General features: G+C 34.4%; 1 protein-coding gene across 1 annotated transcript in view; it reads right to left on the minus strand.

Moving 5' to 3' along the window:
* TENM1 (teneurin transmembrane protein 1) overlaps window positions 1–25,174 on the minus strand; it is a 1,381,582-nt gene that overhangs the window by 221,967 nt on the left and 1,134,441 nt on the right. Inside the window, exons 14-16 of the mRNA XM_058291548.2 lie at window positions 22,043–22,228; window positions 20,415–20,438; window positions 18,310–18,456 (exon numbers count right to left, since the gene is read on the minus strand). Coding sequence (XP_058147531.1) covers window positions 18,310–18,456; window positions 20,415–20,438; window positions 22,043–22,228 — 357 coding nt within the window. The remainder of the gene's footprint in view (window positions 1–18,309; window positions 18,457–20,414; window positions 20,439–22,042; window positions 22,229–25,174) is intronic.

Here is a 25,174-nt window from a genome sequence, read left to right on the forward strand (position 1 = left end):
TACTAGTTAAATGTAATAAGTGTTAAAAAGTTACATGCAAAGAGAGGAGGTTGGGGTGGACACTTCATTCTACACCCACTGGCCAAAAAAAAAAGCCTTTCCAAGGTTCTTAAAACAGTAAATTGGCTCTAATTTAAATGTTTAACAAGGGTAAATATAGAGATACTAATAATGGTTTGCAATGGAATGGGGAGTTTCAGATGCATCACCCTCTGCTTAAGGCTGATGATGAAAGTTACTGGCACTGGTTTCATGTAACTCTTTTGCTGCCTCTCCCCCACGTGGCTGCTCATGTTGAGACAGAGCCGGATGTACCACAGCTGGGGACAAAGAAAGTTAGGAATACCAAAAAAAATGGCAGTTGAAACAGCAGCTCTAGGGCACTCAGGAAATATTTTCCCCACATGGTGTCTTTACACATTCCCTCTATCACAGCTACTACTTTGATTTAAAATGCAATTTGCTTCTTTCTTGCCCTCCCTGTTTGTTACCTGTGTTTTGTCCCTGATTTCTATTTTTCTGTACACATAATTCTTTCACTGATTATTAACTTTTAAGTATGGATTCATTTCTGTAAGAAATTCCCTTCCGCTTACCTTTTCCCCCTCATTCTGCAAATTATATTAAATGACTTTCTATAGATTTTATTTTATTTTAAAAATATTTTATTGTCTTTTTGTTTAAAGATACATGGATCACACAAAATGTTACATTAAAAATATGAGGTTTCCATATACCCCACTCCCTGCTCCCCCACTCCTCCCACATCAACAACCTCTTTCATCCGTGTGGAACATTCATTGCATTTGATGAATACATTTTGGTGCTGCACCACATGGATTATAGTTAACATTGTAGTTTACACTCTCCCTCAGTCCATTCAGTGGGCTATGGCAGGATATATAATGTCTTGCCTCTGTCCCTGCAATATCTTTCAGGACCATTCCATGTCCCAAAAATGCCCCCATATCACACCTCTTCTTCCCTCTCCCTGCCCTCAGCAACTCCCGTGGCCACTGTCTCCACATCAATGATACAATTTCTTCCATTGCTAGAGTCACAATAATTCTTTAGTAGAATGCCAGTAAGTCCACTCTAATCCATACTTTATTCCTCTATCCTGATGACCCTGGGATGGCGATGTCCACTCCACCTCTAAATCAAGAGGGGGCTTTGATGCCACATGACTGATGAGTGGGATTCTCCTGCTTGCAGCTGTAGACTCTCTCGGTTCCCTGCTGTGGCTGACCATTTTCACCTCCCTGTTACCTGACCTGGGTAAGTCCAATGAACCGGATAGTTGGTGATACAACTCTGCTGAGGCTCAGGGCCTAGCTGGCACACGGACAGTTTAGATACTCAAGTCTTCTGAGCATGATTTTAGATGCCACTACCACCTCTCCCTCTATTACATTGTTCTGAGCCACACCTTAGCACATTATCTCTTTACTTTGCTAATTAATCATCTGGATGAACCAAAAAACTGAAAAAAATACCAGGCTGATTAAGAGAGTATGCTGATGTCTAGAATTGGTGCATAATATACTAAACAATGAAAAACTGCTTTTCAAATGGGCACTTTTATCTTACATTGAATGGTAATAAATATACTAGAATAAGCAGTTTGGGTATGCACATGTTTCAATCTGTCAACGACACAATTCCAACTTATTTTTGAAAAGAATTACATATTAAATAAATACGAATGCTGAAATGATCCTCAAAACTAGATTCTAAACGGAACACAGTACAAATTTAAAATTGGGACTAGCATTTTCATCTAGTTATGTGTTATGAATTCCAAGCTATTCTTTCATATTTAATAATTGTCTAATTTACAGGTCTGAACCTCTACAAACTCTGCTGAGAGAATAACAAGACTTCTGTTGAATTTAGAAAGGCAGCAGGCAAGCAGACCAATAATTGCATGAAATCCCCAAATTGTAATTCATAGGTGAGCCTTGTACATGGAGAAAACCTACTTATCAATTATCACATTGAATAACACCCAATACAGTATGTCTAGAATGCTACAAGGAAGTGCAAATGATGGTCACACTACTTGACATGTATGTGCGTGTGTGTTTCCTAGTTAATGATTATTTTTGTTCTGAATTGGGAGCTGTGCTGCCCTACTGATAGTCTGGCTCAGTGTATCAAATATGGACACCTTAAATCTTAACTGATTTTCCTTTTAAAGGAATAAAAATAAAAGCTAGCTACGGGAATTTAAACCATCCTGAAGGACAAAACATGGCATTCACTGCTCCTAGCTTTGTAACCAGCTAGAGACTATGCCAGTTGGCTCAATTGGTGCTAATGAAGATAAAAGATATTGGTTTCTTTTTTTTAAATTTAATCATGCCTAGGTTCAGACCAGTTTACAAACATAACCCAATATCTACTTTTGGAATTCATAATTATATGAAACTGCTACACCCCCAAACCCAATCTCTTTTTTTAAAGATTTATCCCCCCCCAAGGTTTCTACTCTATGTAATTGCTATTAAACTTTTGACTACTACATGTATACCCTTGTTTCCAAGAGGAATGGATGAAGGAGTATGGGTGATTTAGGAGAAACCCATATTTTTCTTATACTGAAAATGAATATACTTCTTTTGAAGGACATCATCCATAATATCACCTTGATAAAATGAATGTCAAGTTCATGGCAGGGTATCAGAAAAATCTGGAAACATGTATATATTAGTTAATATTTTCCAGGCATGGCACTAGGTACTTCCTCATACACTAATCTCAATCTCTGTAGCAACCTTATTTGGTAGAATTTCTCATCCCTATTTGATAAATAATGAAGACAAGATAAATGCATTTGTACATCTGGTAGTAATCTGGGAGTCGTAGTAACACCTAAGTGATCTGGCTGCAAATTGCATGTTCATTTCAACATTATCATCTAGATGGTGAGTATTATTGATACTGAACTATGCTTTAAGACTTCTGTGGTTTTTTGGAGCTATGTGCCTCAGGAAAAATGTTCTAAAACTTAATCCATTCCTGTGGGTGGGAACACACTGTCAGTAGGACATTTTGATGATGTTATATCAGTTAAGGTATGGTCCAATTCAGTCAGAACGTGTCTTAATCTTATTACCAGAGTCCTTTATAAGCAGAATGAAATTCAGACAGAAAAAGAGAGAAATCCATGGGAAGTGGTCAATGGAAATCGGAAAAGCAGGGAGAGGGCAGGAGGCCATGTGACAGAGAAGCCAAGGACCAAGGATCACTAGCAGCCAGCTTCAGAATGCCGATCTTCGGGAAGAAAGCTTTGCTGTGATGATGATTTTATTTAACTTTTTCCTAGCCTCGAAACCATGACCTAATAAATTCCCATTGTTTAAACCAATACATTGCATCATGTTTACTTGATCAGGAAAGGAAACTAAAACAACTTCCACATTCCTGGCTAGATAGAGGTATTTAGAGCACACTAAGTAGTTAGGTGCAAAGAACCAGGCTACTTTGGTTATAATCTTGACTTTGTCAATTACAATCTATATGATCCTGGAGAAATCAGTTCATCTTTTGGATTCTTACTTTTCTCCTCTTTAAAATGGGGATAATAATAATACCGATTCCATAGAGTTGTTGTAAAGATCACATGCTTATAAACTGTAAAGCATTTAGAGAAGTACCTAGGACATGACAAGCAATTGATAAATGTGAGATATTTTTATACAAAATTCTAGGATACACAGGCTGCAATGAGTCCGAGGGATAGAGGCTAATGGTTTGCAATGGCAGATTAAATTGTTCAGACTCACTTCTATTGAAGGGGCCTTATCACTGGCAAGAGGGCAATTAACTTCTGTGTAGCATATTCATTTAGTTGGAGTGTGTTCATTTTGTGAACTCTGGTTTTGTTTTCAGGTAGGTCGTTTCCTATGTAACTCGGGGTAGAACAGACACTAATGCTACAGTAACTCCACATTATTTGACATGCACTAATTCGGAATTTGTCATCTTTTGGACAGGGACTGGATTAAGGTTTAATTTTTTAGCATCTATAGCAAAGGGGGTCTGTCAAATTAATAGTGAAAACGAAATTGAAAGTCTGATCATTCCAATGACACAGAAAAATGAAATCTTCGCAGGCACTTTAGAAACCCACAAACAATGGATTAATTATAAATAATTTATAACTTTTACTAAAGCAGGCCCCCTAAAAAGGCAGACCTGCTAGCTTCATTGTCATTGATACATGCAATGAAGGTAATATGACTGTATTTCTTTTTCAAAACAGTCTATAATTTTTAAAAATTTATTTAGGCTGCCTTTAACCCCAGAATTTTGCTGTATTAATAAAAAGAAGGTGGGAGAAGCTCAAGTACACTCAGGGCTTAGTCTGACCAAATCATTATTATTGCTATAACATCATACCGTTTAATTTTTCTTTGTCAGGGAAACAAATTACTTGCAAAGCACTAATATTCATGTTTTCCTGTTCCTCATCTGCTATCAATGCTTCCAATATTGTATAAAAAGTAAAAGTCCAAGTCCTGACAATGGTCTTTTTCACAATCTAGCTCTTTGTTGTTTCTCCTCTACCTCTCTGACCTTATACCTTACTATTTTCTGCCTTTCCTACCCCACCACTGTATCAACAGTCCTCTAACTTTTCCTTGATCATCATCCCAGTCATAGTCTTGCATTAGGGCCCTTACACTCACTATTCGTTGTTTTTTTTTTTTGTTGTTGTTGTTGTTTTGTTTTTTAGGTACCAGGGCTGGAAATTGAACCCGGGACCTTGAATGTGGTGTGCTGGCACTCAACCACTTGAGCTACACCATCTCCCTACACTCACTATTCTAAATCGTTGCATGTTCTTTTCCCAGATATACACATGGCTCACCCATAATCCCCTTGCCCATTCAGATCTTAACTGAAAAGCCACCATCTCAGTGAAGCTTTCTCTGATCAGATTATTTAAAATTTTACTCCTATCCCATACTCCCTATCCCTATTTTTCTTGCTTAAAAAAATTCTCCTTAGCACTTACCACCTTCTATCATAATAATTTTTTAAAATTTAGTTTATTCTCCATATCTTATACCTAGAATATGAGCTCCATGGAGGCAGGGATTATATCCTTTAAAAAAAATCACTGCTATTTCCTCAGTGCCTAGAAGAGTGTTGGATCAAAGTAAGCATCCATGTTTTGCATGATATGGCAATGATGGATATATGGCATTGTACATTTGCCAAAGCCTATAGAAGTGTACAACTTGAGGTGTAAATCATAATGTTAAGACCATGGTTAGTAGGAATGATTCAATACTGGTTCATCAATTGAAACAAATGTACCACATTAATATAAGATGTTAGTAATAGGGGGAAATGTGTGTGTGGGGAGTTTGGGGGGTGTATGTGAGAATTCCTTATACATTTGATTTAATTTTTCTGTAATCTAAACCTTTTCTAAAAATAAAGTTTATTGTTATAAAAAAGTAAGCACTTAATCAATATTTACTGAATTAAAAAAATGAATGCCCTAAAAGTCTTATGTCTATGATATTTGTAACTTACCTAGAGATTAATAAAACATTCAGCTCATGCATCAAGAGATAATAAATTATTAACAGATTCTTCATAGATACCACAGCTTTTTTTGACCATCTTAAATCACTGTATTTCAAATATTATTTCATTCATTTTCACCATGGCAAACTATTACTAACCTTAGCTAATAGATGAAGTGACAGACCAAGAAGGTAAGTACAGACGTTTTACGCAGTCACAGCATGGTGAACTGAGTTATAGAATTTATATTTTCTTATTTCCACTTATATCTGGAAGCACTTGACAGTTTAGGCTCTCATAACTATGTGATTATCTTTTTAAAAATGGGTTTCTGGGAAATAAATGTGTGTGTGTAGGGGAGGGTATGGTCAGAAGAGAATAATTAGGAATATGCTTTCTGATGCTAGATCTTTTGTCCCCAACCAAATCTCAAAAAAATCAACAAACTGAATATGGTGTCAGGCACTTATCCAGAGCAAATATTATCAATTAATTGCTCCTTTTATTTCATTTTGTTATTTATTAAACATTGCAGCATGCTGGTGACATTCAAAACATGAATTTTATTGATCCATGGGCTTATATGTGTTCATAACTTGCCTATGGTACTGATTTCTAGATCTAGAAACATTACATTTTAAAACAGGCTAGCAAATAGTTACTTCTTCTCATGAATAGTGACTTGTTATGAAGAATTATGAAGATCCTTCCCTTTAGTCAATTAACTTATTGATTTTACCAATGAATATGAGTTTAGACCACTGGAAGAGTTTGTCCAAAGAAGCTTGGACAAATGTGTGCCAAATGCTTAAAAGATCATGAAAAAAGAGATACATTCTGATTAAACTTTTTCTACGTCTTTTTAACTTCCTTAACCTTCTTCCACAACATTAGAAACCACTTTCCTTCCTCTATAACTGGAGTGAATAAAATGGAATCTATTTTGATAACTGAAGACCCTACAAAATTCCCAATATTCATATTATCCTGTTCTTGCCGACCTTTATATCTTCATCTCCCACCAATCTCTCACTAGGTTCCAGCGACAATGGCTTGTTTTCATTTACTAGAAGAGCCTAGCACATTTCCTCCTCAGGTATTTGTAAATACTGTTTCTTTTGACTGAAACCTTCTTCCAATGCCTCATATGAGGCATCCTTTACCACCCAGACTAGGTTAGATCCCCCTATATCTGTTTATAGTACCTTAAAATTTTTATAGCACTTTTTATATTTGTAAGTGTATAGTTATTTGTTTGGGTTTTTTGTTGTTGTTTAATATTTGTCTTGCTTTCTAGACCATAAGCTCCATGAAGGCAGAAATTTGTCTTGTTCATCATTTTCCTCCCTAGGACTAGCATAATACTTGGCATAAAGTAGGAATGAATGCATGGAAAATTGGATACCGAATGTGAAATGCTGACTAGAAGGGAAACATTTTAATTAAACATTTGCATCAGCACTTCCAATGGAACTTTCTGTAATGATGGAAATATTCTACATCTGTGTTGTTCAGTGTGGTAGTCACTAGCCTTATGTGGCTATGAGCAATTGAGATGTGTCTAGTGAAACTGAGGAAATGAATTTTAAATTTAATTTAATTTTAATTAGGTAAAATTTAAATACCCTTGTGGTCATTGAGCACTTGAAATATGGCAGTGCAGCTAAGGAACTGAATTTCTATTGTTATTTAAGTTAAATTTACATAGTCATATATGGCTATTGGCTACTGCAATGCACAGTGCAGTTTTGGAGGTCTCCAAATATTTAAATGTTACATGGTTATAAATTTAGTCAAATAACATAACAAATTTTAAAATGTTTACAAAGTCCAGTTTATCAATTTTCCTTTTTGTAGTTTCTTGCATTGCTTTTATGTTTAAAAAGCCCTTCCCATTGTAAGATCTGATTAGTATTCACCTATAATGTCGTTTAATTGTTTGAGTTTTTTAACTTTAACTCATTAATCCAGCTTGAGCATTTCTATTTATTTTATTTTTTAGTATATTAACTGAAAATCTAAGTTTTCTTAATAGTTGTCCCAGAATCATTTATTTTATAATGCTTCTTTTCTTCACTCATTCTTGATACAAATTTCATAATATGCTGAATTTTTATTTGAACTTGGGTGCATTCCAGAGCTTTTATTCTGTTGCATTAATCTATTACCTTAGTACCACTCTGTCTTAAGTATCATAGTTTAAAAATAAACTTTAATGTTTGATAGGTCTAGCTTCCCCCTCACTATTCTTTGTTTCAGCTATTCTCAGTTAATATAATGTATAATTTTTTTTCATATCAATTTATATGTGCATATAATGTGTGGTGATCATGTTTTCCAAACCCCAAAAGAGGACACATGAAAAACAAATGAGGAAGCAGATGTGGCTCAACTGATAGAGTTCCAGCCTACTATATAGGAAGTCCAGGGTTGGAACCCAGGGCCTCTTGGCCCATGTGGTGAGCTAGCCCACGCGCAGTGCTGCTGTGCGCAAGGAGTGCCATGCCACGCAGGAGGGTCCCCCGTGTATGGGAGCCATATGCGCAAGGAGTGTGTCCCACAAGGAGAGCCGCCCCTTCCAAAAAAAGTACAGCTCGCCCAGGAGTGGCACCACACACACGGAGAGCTGTTGCAGCAAAATGACGCAACAAAAAAGAGACACAGATTCCTGGTGCCGCCAAGAATGTAAGCAGACAGAGAAGAACACATAGAGAATGGGCACAAGAGAGCAGACAACAGAGGTGGGGGCGGGGGGGAAGGGGAAAGAAATAAATAAAAAATCTCAAAAAAGAACCACAAATGAAATTGTGGTCTCCATAATGTTAAGTCTCCTCATCCAAGTGCAGGTTTGTGCATATAGATGACTGTGGACTAAAGGGACAAATAAGGTCAAGATATTCGAAAGGTTTGTGGTTTCTTTAGTAATTATTTCCATAAACAATGCATAAGATAGTATTCTTTTTTTGAATGTTAAAAAAATCCAAAGGTTATTTGCTCTCTGTTCTGTTTTTAATATTCAAAGAGCTCTTAGATAGTTCCTAGACTAGTTTTGTCACCCACATATTCAGAATATGCAGTCCAATTAGTGACGAAAAGTCACAGTGAGAATCAGAGTGTAATTAAAGTTCAAAACTGCAGGAAATAACAATACTAATGAATATGCAAAGCTGACGAGAAAGCATAAAAATCCCACCATTCTTTGAGTATCATCTAAAACATAAAGTAATCAGGTAGCAGTTACTTGAAGCAACTTTAAGCAAGATAACTTTTTAAATTGAAAAGATTCTTCAAGAATTAAATTTTAAAAATTAGGGCCAATTTTTCAGAGGTTCAATTGGCACAGTCTAGTTTAATTAAAACATATACATATGCATGCATATACAAACAAGTATGTAAATGTTAATCATTAAACATATTCAACTAAATTAATCCAACCATTCTGGATAGCTGGAAAGCTGAAATCACAAAATGAAAGGGATAATATTTGAACAGTATAAAATTGAGACACTAGTCTTAAACTCTTGGTCATGGGCTCTTAGAAGTTATTTAGTCCATATTTTTATCTCAGGATAGAACTGAGTCTATATGTATCATCAAAATCATCTTAATCCTACTAAAGGAAAAAAAAGTAGGTTATTGCAATTCTCAAAGAGTTTTCCTCTCTCTCTACCTGCTAAAGGAATAATCATAAAATCATCCTGAACTTTGAATTTAATTTGAAAATCAATACGTATTAAGTCAAGTTTTCTTTATAATTTGTATTAATTTATACCACAAATATTGAAAATTGATAATAAATCATTAATTAATTAATATTTAATTGAACCTTTCAGCAAACATTTTTTGATTTCCTTGAGGTGACCTTGACACCATGAAATATGCTTAATAATTAAGTATTCAATTCTTCTTGCCAAGTTGTACTTTACTGAAGCAGGTAACCTATTTTGCCTCAATCTTAACTGAACAGAAACTATAATTGCGTAATCATTAATGTATTTTCTGAGCATAACCTTTTAATACAGCAACTGAAAATTTTTTATTGTTATGCCAAATCCTTTTAGGAATGAGACAGACCACCTGGCTTTACCCGTTGGTTCTACCATTGACTTGCTATAAGATATTTTTTTTTCTATATTAGAGAAGTTTGGTTATACAGAACAATCATGCTTAAAATAGAGGAATCCCATATATCACCCAATTATTAACAACTTGCATAAGTATGGAACATTTGTTACAACTGATGAAAGCACACTTTTTGCATTGTACTATTAATGATAGTCCATAGTTTAATTTAGGGTTCACTGTTTGTATTGTGCAGTTCCACGTCTATTTTAAAAAATAATTATTTTGTTGCCATATGTAAAACTTAATATTTCTGCTGTTAACCACATTCAGATATATATTTCAGTACTGTTAATTACATTTACAATATTGTGCTGCCATCACAACCATCTGTTACCAAAAATTTCCATCATTCCAAATAAGAACATTGTACATTTTAAACTTGAATGTTCCACTCACTAGCCTACTCCCATCCCCTGGCAACCTATATCTAGATTTTGACTCTGTAAGCTTGTTATTCTAATTATTTCATATCAGTGAGATCATACAATATTTGTCCTTTTCTGATTGGCTTATTTCACTCAACATGCTGTCTTCCAGGTTCAAAAATGTTGCCGCTTGGATCACGACTTCATTCATTTTTATGGCTGAATAATATTCCATTGAATGTATATACCTCATTTTGTTTATCCATTCATTGGTTGATGGACGTTGGGTTGCTTCCATCTTTTGACACTTGTGAATAATGTTTCTATGAATATTGGTGAGAAAATATCAGTTCGAATCTCCGTTTAAATTCTTTTGGGTATATACATTGTAGTGGGAATGCTGGGTCATATCCTAATTCTATATTTAACTTTCTGAGGAACCACCAAACTTTCACAGCAGCTGTACCATTTTACATTGCCACCAGCAATGAATAAGTGTTCCTATTTTTCTGTATCCTATCCAACACTTGTCATTTTCTGTTTTAATACCAGCCATTTTAGTGGTTGTGGAATGGTATCTCATTGTGCTTTTATTTGCTTTTCCTTATGGCTAAGGATGTTGAGCATCTTTTTATGTGCTTTCAGGCCATTTGTATATCTTCCTTGGAGAGATGTCTATTCAAGACCTTTGTCCAATTTTAAATTGGGTTGTTTGTGTTTTTGTTATTAAGTTCAAAGATTTCTTTATATATTCTGGATATCAAATCTTTATCAGATATATACTTTCCATATATTTTCTACCATTGTGCAGGTTGTCATTTTAATTTCAAAATAAAGTCCTTTGAGGCACAAAATTTTTTAATTTTGATAATGTCCCTTTTATCGATTTTTTCTTTTGTTCCTTGTGCTTGGGGTATAAAGCCTGAGAAAAACCATCGCCTAACACAAGGTTCTGAAGATGCTTCCCTATGTTTACATTTCGGAGTTTTAGAGTTCTGGCTCTTATATTTAGGTCTTTAATCCAATTTGAGTTGGTTTTGTATAAGGTGTGAGGTAGTGGTCCTCCTTCATTGTTTTATAAATGGAGAACATGTTTTCAGAGCAGCACTTTCTTATTTTTATTTTTGTTTTTAATTGTCTTTTTTTTTAAAGATACATAGATCACACAAAATGTTAGATTAAAAAATATAAGAGGTTCCCATATACCCACATCCCACCCCAACCACTCCTCTCATATCAACAACTTCTTTCATCATTGTGGCACTTTTTGAAGAGACTCTTCTTTCCCAGTGGAGCGGTCATTTCCTCCTTGTCAAAAATCAGTTGGTCATAAATGTGAGGGTTGATTTTGGAGCTCTCAGTTCAGTTCCATTGGTCTATATGTCTGTGCTTTTGCCAGTACCATGCTGTTTTGATTATTGTGGCTTTTTAATAGTTAAGATGGGAAGTGTGAGTCTTCCACCTTCATTTTCTTTTTCAGATGGCTTTGGCATTTTGGTGTCCCTTACTCTTCTATATAAATTGAGTGATTGGCTTTTCCATTTCTGCAAAGAAGTTTGCTGGAATTTTGATTGGGATTACATTCAATATAAAAATCACTTGCAGTAGGATTGACATCAAAACCATATTTAGTCTCCAAGTCCATGAACATGGAATGTCTTTCCATTTATTTATGTATTCTTTGATTTCTTTTAGCAATGTTTTATAGTTTTCTGTGTACAAGACCATTACACTTGTTTGATTTATTCTTAGATACTTGATTCTTTTAGTTACTCTGGTAAATGGAATTTTTTCTTGATTTCTTCTTCTGATTATTCATTGCTTCTGTATGGGAACAAATTCTGATTTATGGGTGTTGATCTTGTACACTGACTTTGCTGAATTCATTTACTAGCTCTAGGAGCTTTGTTGTGTCCTTTTCAGGATTTGCTGTATATAAGAGTATGTCATCTGCAGATAGGGAAAGTTTTACTTCTTCCTTCCAATTTGGATGTCCTTTATTTCTTTTTCTTGCCTATATTCTTGGCAAAACCTTTTAGCACAATGATGAATAACACTGGTGACAGTGAGCATCCTTGTTTGTTCCTGATCTTATGGGGAAAACTTCCAGTCTTTCACCATTAAGTAGGATGTTAGCTATGGGATTTTCAAATATGCTTTTTATTATGTTAAGGAAATTTTATTCTTTTCCTGGAGTTCTAAATGTTTTTATCAAGAAGGGGTGCTAGATTTGTCAAACGTCTATTCTGCACCAATTGAGATGATCATATGATTCTTCTTCTGCATCGTGATAATGTAGAGTATTATAGTCATTGATTTACTTATGTTGAACAAACCTTGCATAGCAGGGATAAATCCTAACTGATCATTGTGTATAATTCTTTTAAAATACTGTTGGATTCTATTTGCAAGTATTTTGTTGCATCTATATTCATATTTTTTGCATCTATATTCATAAGAGATAATTTTCTTTTCCTATGATATTTTATTTTGGCTTTGGTATGAGGGTGATTTTCGCCTAGTAGAATGATTTTGATTTAGGGAGGGTTCCCTCCTCTTCAACTGTTTGGTAGAGGTTGAGCACTATTGGAGTTAAGTCTTCTTGGAATGTTTGGTAAAATTTCCTTGTGAAACCACCTGATCCTAGGCTTTTTTTCTTGGAAGTCTTTTGATTACTGATTCAATCTCTTTACTAGTTATTTGTTTGTTGGTATCATCTATTTCTTCTTGGTTTTATTGTTTCCCTTGTTTTTTCATAGACTTTATTTAACTCCTCTTTAATCTTCGTTATTTCCTTTCTACTGCTTATACAGGGTTTAGTTTGTTATTCTTTTTTCTAGTTTTTCCATTTGTGTTGTTCAGGTCTCTGATTTGAAGTCTTTTTTTTTTTCTTTTTGAACGTGAGTTTTTAGAGTTATAAGTTTGCCTCTTAATATTGCTTTGCTGCCACCCATAAGTTTGGTATATTTTATTTTCATTTTTTATTTCAATATATTTTTAAATTTTGCTTCTGATTTCCTCTTTAACCTATTGGTTGTTTAAGAGCATATTGTGTAATTTCCACATATTTCTACATTTTCAGTTTCTACCTCTGTTACTGAATTCTAGCTTCATTCCATCATGGTTGGAGAAGATCCATGGTATGCTTTCAAATTTTTCAATTTATTGAGATTTATTTTGTTACCTAAAATATAGTCTATCTTGGAGAATGATCCATGTGCACTCAACAATAATGTGTATTCTGTTGTTCAGTGAAGTGTTCTATAAATGTCTGTTAGGTCTAATTGGTTTATAGTATTGTACAAATCTTATTTCTCCTTATTGATCTTCTAGCTACATGACCTATCAATTATTTAAAGAGTTGTATTAAATTTTCTATTATTAATGCAGAACTGTCAATTTCTCCCTTCAAGTCTTTCAGTATTTGGATCATATATTCTGGTGCTCTGTTATGTGCATATGTATTTTTAATTGTTAGATTATTTTGTTGAACTGATCCATTTATCAGTATATAAATGACCATCTTTTCCCTCATAAGTATGTTTGAATTAAAGTATATTTTGTCTGATATTAGTATAGCTACTCCAGCTCAGTTTCAGTTATTGTTTCCATGGTATATTTTCCCCATCCTTTCTCTTTTAACCTACACGTGTCTTTGAATTTAAGTGAGACTTTTGCAGACAGCATATAATTGGGTCATGCTTTTTTATCCATTCTTCCAATCTCTTCCTTTTGGCTGGAGAGTTTTATCCATTTACATTTAAAGTCAGTACTAATAGTGCATGACTTTCTTGTGCTATTTTGTTATTTAGCCTTTTAGCATCTTATACCTTTTTTGTCTTTCAATTTTTTGTTAATACCTATTTTTATATTTATTGGATTTTTAAATTGTACTTTATTGAGTGCCTTCTCTTTTCTACCTGTGTATATTTTTCATGTATTTTCCTTGTGATTATCATGGGTTAAAATTAAAATTTAACCTCCTAAATATACAACAATCATATTTGGTTTGATACCAACTAGACTAATTGTATACAATTCTAATTTCCATATATCCCACTGTCCCCCACCTTTTTTGTACTTGTTACCAATTATAACTTTGTACATTGTCCATAACTATAGATTGATCATTACTTTTTATGAATTTGTAGTTTAGCACCTGTGGGAAATATCAATACTTTTTAACTTTATATTTACCCAAATTGTCACCTTTACCAAGGGTCTTTCTTTATACTACTTTGAACCACCATCTAGTGTCCTTTACTTTCAGTCTGAAGAACTCCCTTTAGCATTTCTTGTAGGGAAGGTCTAGTAGTGATGAGCTACCTCAGTTTTGTTCATCTAGGATGACTTATCCCTCATTTTTGAAAGAAAGTTTCACCAGATATAAAATTCTTGGTTGGTAGCTACTTTCTTTTAACATTTTAAGTACTTCAAACCACTGCCTTCTTTTTTTTAGTAGCTAAAGAATTGAATGTAAAGCAAAAGAAGTACACACTCAAGACAGGAGTGCAGGCATGCATGTTCAAGTCACAGGAGTAATGCCATCACTGCCTGTTTTCCTCCATGGTTTTTTAAATGAGAAATTGGAACTCAATAATTGGAACTCCCTTTTACATATTTCTTTTCTCTTACAATGTCCAGAACTCTTTTCTTGTCCTTTTAATTTGATAGTGTGATCAATATATTATAGGGTGTATTTTTCCTCATGTTTAACCTGTTTGGTGTTCTGTGTGCTTCTGGGACATGCAGAATCACATCTTTTGCTAAGTTTGGGAATTTCACTATCATTGTTTCTTTGAATATTACTTCAGCTGCTTTCTCTCTTTATTTTCCTTCTGAGACTTCCATAATGTGTGCATTGATATCCCAGGGGTATACTAGCTATATTTATTTTTATAATTAATTTTTCTTTCTGCCCCTCAGCCTGACTCATTTCTAGTGCTTTGTGTTTAAGTTCATTGATTCTTTCTTCTGCCAGCTCCAGTCTGCTTCATCTGGGAACTTTTCATTTCAGTTATTGTGGTCTTCAACTCCAGCAGTTCTGTCTGGTTTATTTAAAATTTTCTCTCTCTTTACTAAGATTCTTATATTCCTCATTCATTTTTTCACAATATTCTTTAGTTCTTTCTCTGAATTTTCCTTCATCTCCTTAAGCATTTTTAAGATCATCTTTTAAAACTCTTTGTTTGGTATGTCCCCATTCTGTTCTTCTTCATTGCTGTTTTCTGTCTTTTATCTTCTTCTGGATGGACCATAATTTCCTGATTGTTTGTTTTTCTTGTAGTCTTCTGTTTTATAGTGTACAATTTAATATTTTTAAATGTTCACTCTGGGATTTATTCCCTGAAATGTCTGTTTCTTGATTTTTTAACCATCTGATGATAAGACAGATCTTTTGTGAGCTTCAGCCCTCCTATCAGGAAGGTCCGCCCAAGGGAAAAGCAGCGTGGAGGGTCTTTCCCTGCCATTTTGGTCTTGTCCTGTGTCTTGTCCAGTGTCTTTTCCTGGGCTTGTGATTGTTCATTGTTTTGGGGTTCTCCTGTTTACAGTAATTTTAATGTCCCCTCTATTACCTAGGAGACAGACTTCCCTCTCCCAGGTTTTTAAAGCAGGTAAACCTTTGTCCCAGAATGTCAACCCCTGTAGTTTCTTACACAAGTTTCATTGTCTTGAACAGCTTTTGCCTAGTGGCAAATTCTGGGCTGGTGTCCAGCTAGAGAGGAGTTTCTCAAGTTATTATTTACCAGCCCAAACAGGGCCAGAACCCATGAATGGAGTGCAGAGTGTTCCAAAGCTCCCTGGGGAGGGGATCAGGAACCACATCAGGAACTTCTTCCATGGCTCCCCAAAGCTGAGTTTTCCTGGTGTTCCCAGGAAATTCAGCCCTTCAACTCACTGTTTCTAACAGCTTTAAGGAAGCTCTTTAATTCTTCTCTGCGGTTGCTTTTATCCAGGGTGTGTTGAAACAATGACCACTCTCAGAGGCTAGTTTCCAGCAATCTGAATTCACTTATCATAAGCCATGAACAGTGATTAGCTGTGCCCACCCCTGGTCTTGGGGAAGAAAATTCTCTTGTCACCAGCGAGGCAGTCAGAGGCTGGACCCCAAAGCATCATGCTATTAGGGTGGGTGGGGGTGGACACAGGAACCAGTATGTGGAGATAGCTATTTTCTGATCTTTACTGTAATTTACCAGTCTCTTCCTCTCACTCTTTCTTGGATGCTTGGCAGTATTCTACTGGTCTTTGGAGTTTCAAAATAGTTGAAATTATTTTGTACACCTGGTGTACAAACTCAATCCTGGAGTTCCTTACTCCACCGTCTTCCCACAATCCTCTTGCTATATAGTCTTGTCTAACTTATTTAACTTCTCTGTGCTCATTTTCCTAATTTGTAGAGTTAATAATAGTTATTACTTTATTTAAGGATTGAATGAAATAATCTACATAATGTGTTCATATAAGTGCTTGGTACATAGTAGACCCTGAATACAAATTAGATACTATTATTAATTATATTAGGCATGTAACTATGACCTATGAATCTTGTTTAACATGTAATGAGAAAACTAAACAGACAAAATATAATTAAGTGCTTGGTTGTAGGGTGTCTACTATAAGCACTATGGGAAATTGAGGATATGAAGATCAGAGGTTTCATGAGAGATGTGACTTTAGTTGGGACTTATGATGAACTGAGAATGATGGTTGCAGAGAAGTGGGCATACCAGGTAGATTGAATGTAAGGTAAAGGAAGAAGTGGAAGTTGAAAATGAAATTTGGAGGACCATAAAAGTCAACTAAATAGTTGATCAGCACACTATTTAACTGAAAATCTTACTCCAGCTCCCCAAATAAGGTTTTCAACATAGCTAAGTAGCAGTCTGTTTATAGAAAATGGTTTGTTCTATTTGTTTATTTTGTGAATGTGTGTGTGTTTGTATCTGTATATGTGATGTAGTGTTTATCATCTTCAAAGTGATCCACATTGATTATCTTATAGCAACCCTGTCAGATAGCTATTTTATTATCAACTCCAATTTATAAATAAGGAATTGATGCACAGATATATCAAGAAACTTGCCCTAAATCAGACAACCAGTAAGTAAGTGATAGAGCTGGCATTTCAACTCAGGGAATCTGATTTCAAAGTCCTATGTTCATAAACACCAAGTTGCTTACAATTTATTTTCATAAGTATTACCCATTTTCAAGTTTAATTTCTAACCAGAACAAGTAAAGGAACAAATGGTTTATACCCTACTTGGTTGCTAAACCACACTTTCTACCTTATTGATTTAAGACTCGTGTTTGGATTCAAATGACAAGGAATACAAGTATACAATTGTCTAAACATATATGTACCTAAGAAGTCTAATTTAATAATTGACTTTATTTTGGTATTTTTATATTCATTTCATATTTCCTTGAGTAGAAAGTAAGGGCAAAGTGAAGATGTTTTTTTCAGGCTCACTCAGAGATGTTTGGGGCTGTTTTGAGGCTTGATTGCACAATGCATCAGATGCTTTTGTTTGCTTGACTAAAATGTAAATGGTTACTCTGAGGCATTGGGGTCACATATAGCTTTTTAAAACATCATGCACGTGTCTTGAACTAAAAATAAAAAATATTACCTTAAATTTTCTTGATGCTGTGTATGTCTTGTATATATCCTGTTTATGTTTTGATGCTGTCTATATTTTGATGTCTTATAGCTTTGAAAGGTATAAAGTGTTACTAAGAGGTAAGAATTCAAGAGTGAGCTCTAAGTAACAACAGAGGAAAATATTTCACAATGCATATAGTAAAAGCTATGTCTAGCATCTAACAGTTTCAACAGTGGTACCTAAATTTAATTTGGTATAGTAAATGCCTTAGGTATAAGAGGCTGTGTGGTTTAGAAGTAAAGAAAACAGAATCTGATTTCATACAACCTTGAGTTGAAATGTATGCTCTGCTACTTTCTAGCTGTGTAATCTTGGATAAGTCACTTATACCCTCCGACCTGAGCATTTGTTTCCCATATATTAATAGGATGGAGTTGTTGTGAGAAATAAATGAGATATAATTAATGCAAATGGCTTGGAGCATTACCTGGTTACAGTAAATAATCACTATATACAACTTTTTAAAAACTATTGAGATAAAAATTAGTATTACCCTATATAACTCAATATCATTTATACTGGAGATTCCTAATTTTCACCCTTGGTCAATCAGATAAGCACTGTGTTAGAAGTTGGACCATATGAAAATTTTATAAATGACTCACCTCCATCATTGTCCAGGTTATCACCACAAAGCATTTCCATGACAATGTTGCAGCCTGTCCCACTCCAGCCCACCTGACACACACAGTGCCAACCATTTTGATCCAGGGTACATCTCCCATTTCCAAAGCAAAGCCCTGGACAGCCATCTGAAAAGACAGCAGAGAGTAACAGTCACAAAGACATTGGCCAACAGTGATGTATCTGCCTATTGGGAAGCATCTAACTATCTGAGCTCCTTTCAGATGAGGTGTTGAATAAATGGAAGAGTATCTTCCTTGCTTGCAAAACCTTTTCAGAGAACTTGTTATCCCTTACTCTGCAGTGTTTTCCCTTAGAGAGACTATTAAACATTATTAATGCTAACCCCAATTCCCAACCTCTAGTTCAGATAGATGAAAACTATGTTGGGGACAAGAAATGTTTTTTTGTTTCTTTTGAAAAACATATCTCTTCACCTCAATCAAAACTGAATGGATGCTTCTGTGTCTCTAGTTATGGTCAATAAGTTGGAAAAAGGTAGAGTCTCTATGAAGAAAAACTTACCCTAACTATATATATTCTGTGCTTATTTTTTCCTTGTGAAGCATTGCTTTAGGGCTTAGGTATGTTGGTATACAGTTCAGACCATACCATTAAGTTTTTGCTCATATGGTGCCTTGGAAATTTGGTACAGTTGATTTGTATCTTTTCATTTTTTTTCTCTTCTAGGGAATTATTTATCATTAAATTTTGATTGTGATATGAGAATTAAAGATTGATTTTCTTTGTTTTCTGGCATCTCTAGCAGAAGTCAGCATAATATTATGCCTGTAATAGGTGCTCAACAAATGTGGGTGGAATTAATGCATGCCAGATTTAGACTTTCAGAATTCTTAAGAATACCTGGAGAAAAAATATAGTCAAGAGAAAATTGTTGTGTTTGAATGACTTTTACCCTTTGATAAAACAGAAACACTGACAATGCTCCCTCTTTAGAACTTTAATTTCTGAAAGATGCCCTATTCTTCATATTAGTGGTTTATAGCTAAGTTATTCCAAAGGGTAACTGAGCATGTGCCAAGTGCTCAGTGGGCAAATGAACAGACAGAAATAATGGCACATAGCTTTTGGAAATTTTCCCAATAATAATGTAGGACCAGATATAGATCTTAATGGTGATAGTACAATCAATATTCTCTTCCTTTATTGTCTTTGAAGGAAAATTCCAGAAGTATAAAGAACTAAATAATACATTTTGAAAATACATATATAAGTAACCCAGAGTTTCTTCTAAGTGTTTTTCCACCAGAGAAAACAGAACAGAGGAAGAAAAATCTTTAAAATAAAGTGATAGACAGCTCTTTAAAAATATGGAAAGTTATATTTATTACACATATCATCAATGAAGTGGTATAGAATGAATCTATATATAGGGCTGAGAAGGAAATTTATCTAATTTCATTCTGATGGATACACAATGGATAAGGAGAAATGAGAAATAATTTGGGACATGTTCAATCTTTTGAGGTTAAAATAATGAAAGAAACTAGCATATGTGATAATAAAAGCCTTGCTGAGTCTGTACTGGCATGTCCTTGGTTAGGATGGATGATGGGGTAGTCCTAGTGAGATAATTTTTCTGCCTTTGTATATGGACTTAGAGCTATATTGCTATGTAATAGAAAAAGGCCAGATGTCTACCTAAACTTAGTTTATTTAATAATTACCTGTCTGTTTGCACTATACAGACAGATAAACACAAACACACATAAACACACAAAATTTACCACAAATATAAGGAAAATAATTTTTAAAACTGTTTATCAATTCATTATACATCATGGCATAAGTGACTTTTTTATGTCAAAAATCATATTAATGTGGAGCAGGTGTAGCTCATTAGTTAAGCACCTGCTTCACATGTACGAAATCCTGGGTTTAATCCCCAGTACCTCTTAAAAAAATGAAAAAAATATTTTTTAGTCTATTATAGCATGAATCTGAAATATTACGCTTAAATAAGTTGGCCAAAAGAAAGGGAAAAATACCCACCACCCTTTCTTTCCCACATGCTTATTTTCTGTTTAAAACATTTGTCTCATAAAACTGGGGAGAAAAATCTTACCTCGGACAGCATCTAAGTAGTGAGCTAAATATGGGGGAAGAAAAGAGTGATTGAATGAATTTCTGGGAGACCAAAGTTATACAACATGTACTAATGGTTTACCATCTGTTGCCTGGGAGGAAAACGGCAAACTATGAACTGCTGAAATGCCTGCAGCTTAAAAGTTGGTATACTGGCCTGTGCAGTTTATGAATAATATTTTCTGTGGGAAGGCTATTAATGGCTTTTCTGCCAGAAACTCTATTAGGCTTCCTAAAAAGTGTCATATCTCATTAAAAGCATAAGAATGGCATTTTCCCATTTCAATAATAAGTTTCATGAAAGAGCACTAGCTTGAACTTCTTATTAGTAATATCTTTAGAAGGGAGTTCTGAGGAAACCACCTTTGGTAATCATCACAATATTTAAACCCTCTTATGTTATGGCAGTACAGTTACTCTAGTGCAAGAATGTAATTACTTAAGCTGCATCTGAATGTCACCTCTCACCACCCTTTTAATGAATCTTAAATATTTTCCACAGTCACAGAACAAGACTTACTATTCCTTTAGTAGAGTAGTAATGCAGTTTATTAAGAGTACATGATATATATTTGTATGCACACATAAAAACACAGTTTACATTACTTTAGCAGATTCCAACGATTTTAACAAATACTTTTATCTAAAAATAAAAGCTGTAATACAGTCTAGTGGGAAAAAGAGCCCACAAACAATGAATTGGGTATTTAGAAGCCCACACTTGACTTTGCTCTGCATGGATTTTCTGTGTGGTCAGAGAATGCCACTGGAACACTCCATGACCCAATTTCCTTAGCTGAACTTCAGGAATTGTACTTGTCCCTCAATGCAAGAAAAAATTTGTGGCAGATATGCAAGAAAAAATTTGTGGCAGATAGGCATACGTTTCAAGGAATTTTTTTTTCCCAGAAAAATGAAGTGCTTTATAATTAAAACTTACTATTCATGCTTTTTATAATGCTAAGATCACTTGATAGATTAATTATTTTATAACCTTGTCCATGCTCACAAAGTGTTCTTCCAAGTGGCATCCTGAAAATTTGTGAAATTGGTGATAAGAAATAAGAGAGAGTGGTGCCTCAGTACAAGATCTTTACACTACTGGATAAACAACTCAACACAGATGTTCTATTCATGGTAAATCAGGAATGCCTTTCTCATATACATTAAATAAAGGTCTCTAATGATATTGAATGGCCCGTTAAAGTAGTCCCATTTAATGAAATTGCTTCTAAGTGCTTTCAACCAAAACATCCCTTACTTTTCAAAAGGTAAAGTGGAAAATGAATGTTACCTTCACAACAAAAGCACTTCTCTTATTAACAAATGACACTTTATTCCAGTGTATCATCTTTCATTTGAGTAGCTCAAAGCATTCAAAAGCAGAAAATATAAAGAATACAAAAGTAATGAGAAGAGAAACAACTCAAGAAATAAGTATAGTATTATCAACAGAAAAGGAACCAAAGCTTTAAAACTTGTGGTCCACCGTCCTCCTTCTTTCTACAAACTGGAATTCTACAAAAAGCCTGGTTATTGATTCACTAGACTGAACTTAACGTCTTCAATTAATCCAATTTATTTTGTTTAAAGTGTGGTGATACTTACCAATTGTGCAGTGGTCACCCTCCCATCCAGGGCTGCACTCACATTTTCCATCTTTACATTGGCCATGTTCAGCACAGTGAGAGTGACAGGAGCGTTCCTCACATGTTGGTCCTACCCAGCCTTCTTCACATTGGCAAATTCCCCTTAAGCAGACTCCATGGCTACCACACTCCATGGTACAGAGCTCTACAGAGAATTCAAAGAAGATGTATTGACATATTTTTTATTAAAATCAGCATCTAATATTTCCAAAAGATATTAGAATTACCACAAAAGAAAAACCCTCAATGGATTTTTACATTTTAAATATACAAACACAATGTTTTAAATACAGCTTGCATTTGAATGTATTTCCAAAGGACTCTATAAAACAAGAATTGCAATAGAAACTCCAAGCCAAGTAGATTTTACTAACTCCATAAAATGATGATGTTGTTGAAGGTTTAGAATTGAATTCAATGCCAAACAAATACCAAATGGATTTCATTACAAAATCATTAAGATCATAGATATTGTTACAAGGATTTTAGGATATTTCAATAAATTATTGGAAGGGGAGATGGTAAAAGAGTCTCCTAACTTCATTCAGGAAGTCAAGGTTTACTATTGGAAAAATAACAAACGTAATAAAATTCATAATATACAAAAGGTAAAGCTGCCAATGATGGCAATTAACTGGTTTCCCTGATTATACTAACAATATTTACAAGGTTTAAGCATATAAAATCACTCCTTGTTGATCAAAATACATAGCTTTCTTTCTTGAAGTTTTATTCACTATCTAACCAATATAATGGTGGTGTATACTGGCTCTGCCAAAGTCGTCTTCTCTGTACCCTTGAATTTTTGTTGAAAAACATTGAATACTGATAAAATTACGACAGCAGAGAATCCAGAATAAAAGCTTGGCAAGACTTTTCTTCATCTAATTATTTTGCTAGAGAATGACAAGAGGAATAAAAGCTTATTGAAATAATGTTTTGAGTATAATTGAGTATGAATCCTTGAAGGAACAGAGAATACAATATAAGCCAAGTTGTTTATCTTTCATAGTCTCAAATTCTAAACTTTTTGGATATTAAGAGGTACTGAAATGTGATTATATTAATATTAATATTACTCTGTATTACATGTAAGAAAGATTTCTCCTACATAGATAACAGCTAATGTTTAATAGGTGAGAATATTTTGATAAAGCCAAGGTTATGGATTTTATTACAATTTAGATACATTTGTTCACTAATTTATTAACAAGAACTTTTTATGGTCAGGGTATGGCAAAGAGTAGTGGGTTTGAGACAGGAATAACTGCATACTTAATATCTATGTGCCTTTTGACAAATCACTATTATAATTTTTTATTCTCTCTGTGTGTAAATATATAATGGAGTGAAGATATCTACATCTACACCTTGTTGGGCATATTTAAAATAAATTTTGGAGTTAGAAACAACAGGACTTCCTCCAGATAGGATATAGAAGATGAAGGAAAAGGCAGAATAAAGGTTTTGGCTTCAATAACTGAGTGGATAATGCTGCCATTAATGAAATGGGAAAGGCTGAGGGAAGAAAAGGGTGGAATACAGAACAGGCTAGGTTTGAAATACATATAGATAAGTCAATTGAAGATGTCAAGTAAGCAATACGATATATGAATCTGACAGGTCAGGGTTGGAGATATAAAATTGGCAGTCTTTAGCGTATAGGTGGTATTTTGAAACATGAAACTGGGTGATATTCATAAGGAGAGAGAATAAAAGAGCCCCAGGACTGAGCTTGATAATTTAAATATCAGACAGAAAAAGAGGAAGCAACAAAGGAGACTTGGAAGGAGAGGACAGTGATAAAAGGAAAATCCAGGAGATTGTGCTGTAACCAAAGCCAAGAGATGACACTTCTAAAGAACGAGTAAATAGTTAAATGTTTCTAATAAAGCTGAAAAATCAACTAAGACATGGACAGAGAAGTATCCATTGGATTTAGCAATACAGAAATTAGCTATAATCTTCCTGAAATGGTAGCTGTAAAGCCAGACTGGAATGGGTAGAAGACGTAATGTAAAACCGTGTGGGAGACCATCAGGTTGTAAGAGAACCCAGGACCCAGAAAGCACAAAAGAGGCTCACCCTTATAAGTGTTAGCTCATGAAGAATTATCTTGAAATAGTACTTAGTCCCCATATCTTGGTCCTGAATCTTTGATAATATGGATTCATAATCTTTGTTCTTGAAGCGAATCCAAAATTGTAATTTTGTTCGCTTTACTTGCCCCACCCCCACACAAGACACTAAAAATGAAATGGCAAAGGCTTTTCTGAGATAGAGAGCTAGTAGGTCAAAGCCAGTTAAGTCAGCACTGGTTGGAACAATTGGAGGTAAACACTTCCATAAATTGCTTTGTACAAATACAGATTTTAGGCATAAAGAAATATATCTTTCTGGTTATTGCCTGAGAAATAACAGGACTATAAAAACAGCATTGACAAAATGATATACTATGCTACTCTTAAACCACCTCAATATAAACTCTATGAGATGTTGGATACGATGTAACAAATTTTAAAATTGCATGTCTTATCAAACAAGAAAGAGTAATCCTCAAGTGCTAAAAGCAAAGACGACACTAAGAGCCAAAGCAGTATTTTTGTGGTGATGAATGCAGAGCATTGTGATTACACTAAGAGTCATTGATTATACACTTTGGATTGTATGGTATATGAATATATCTCAATAAGACCGCTTAATAAATAAATAAGTAATTGTGCAAAAAGCAGCTATGTACAACAGGGAAGGCATAGAGAGATCAAGGGTTGAAGAATTTTCTTGTTTGTTTTTGTTTATTATTATTATTGAAATAATGAAAATGCACTAATGATGATTAAGGCGATGATTGCACAACTATGTCATTATATCAAATATCATTGATTGTACACTTGGGATGAATTTTATTTTTATTAATATGTATCAAAAATTGATTTATTAAGGAAAAAAAGAGCCAAAGTAGTAAGCATGTAAGTCAATCATCTGTAATCCTTGAGTGTAATGGCTAAGATGTAGTAATTCGTGCCCACAAAAGGAAATAAGATGAGGCCATGGGCCCATTTAAAATGGAAAATAAGACTAAAATTGCAGA

This window comes from Dasypus novemcinctus, chromosome X, assembly GCF_030445035.2.
Source record: "Dasypus novemcinctus isolate mDasNov1 chromosome X, mDasNov1.1.hap2, whole genome shotgun sequence".
Taxonomy (NCBI): domain Eukaryota; kingdom Metazoa; phylum Chordata; class Mammalia; order Cingulata; family Dasypodidae; genus Dasypus; species Dasypus novemcinctus.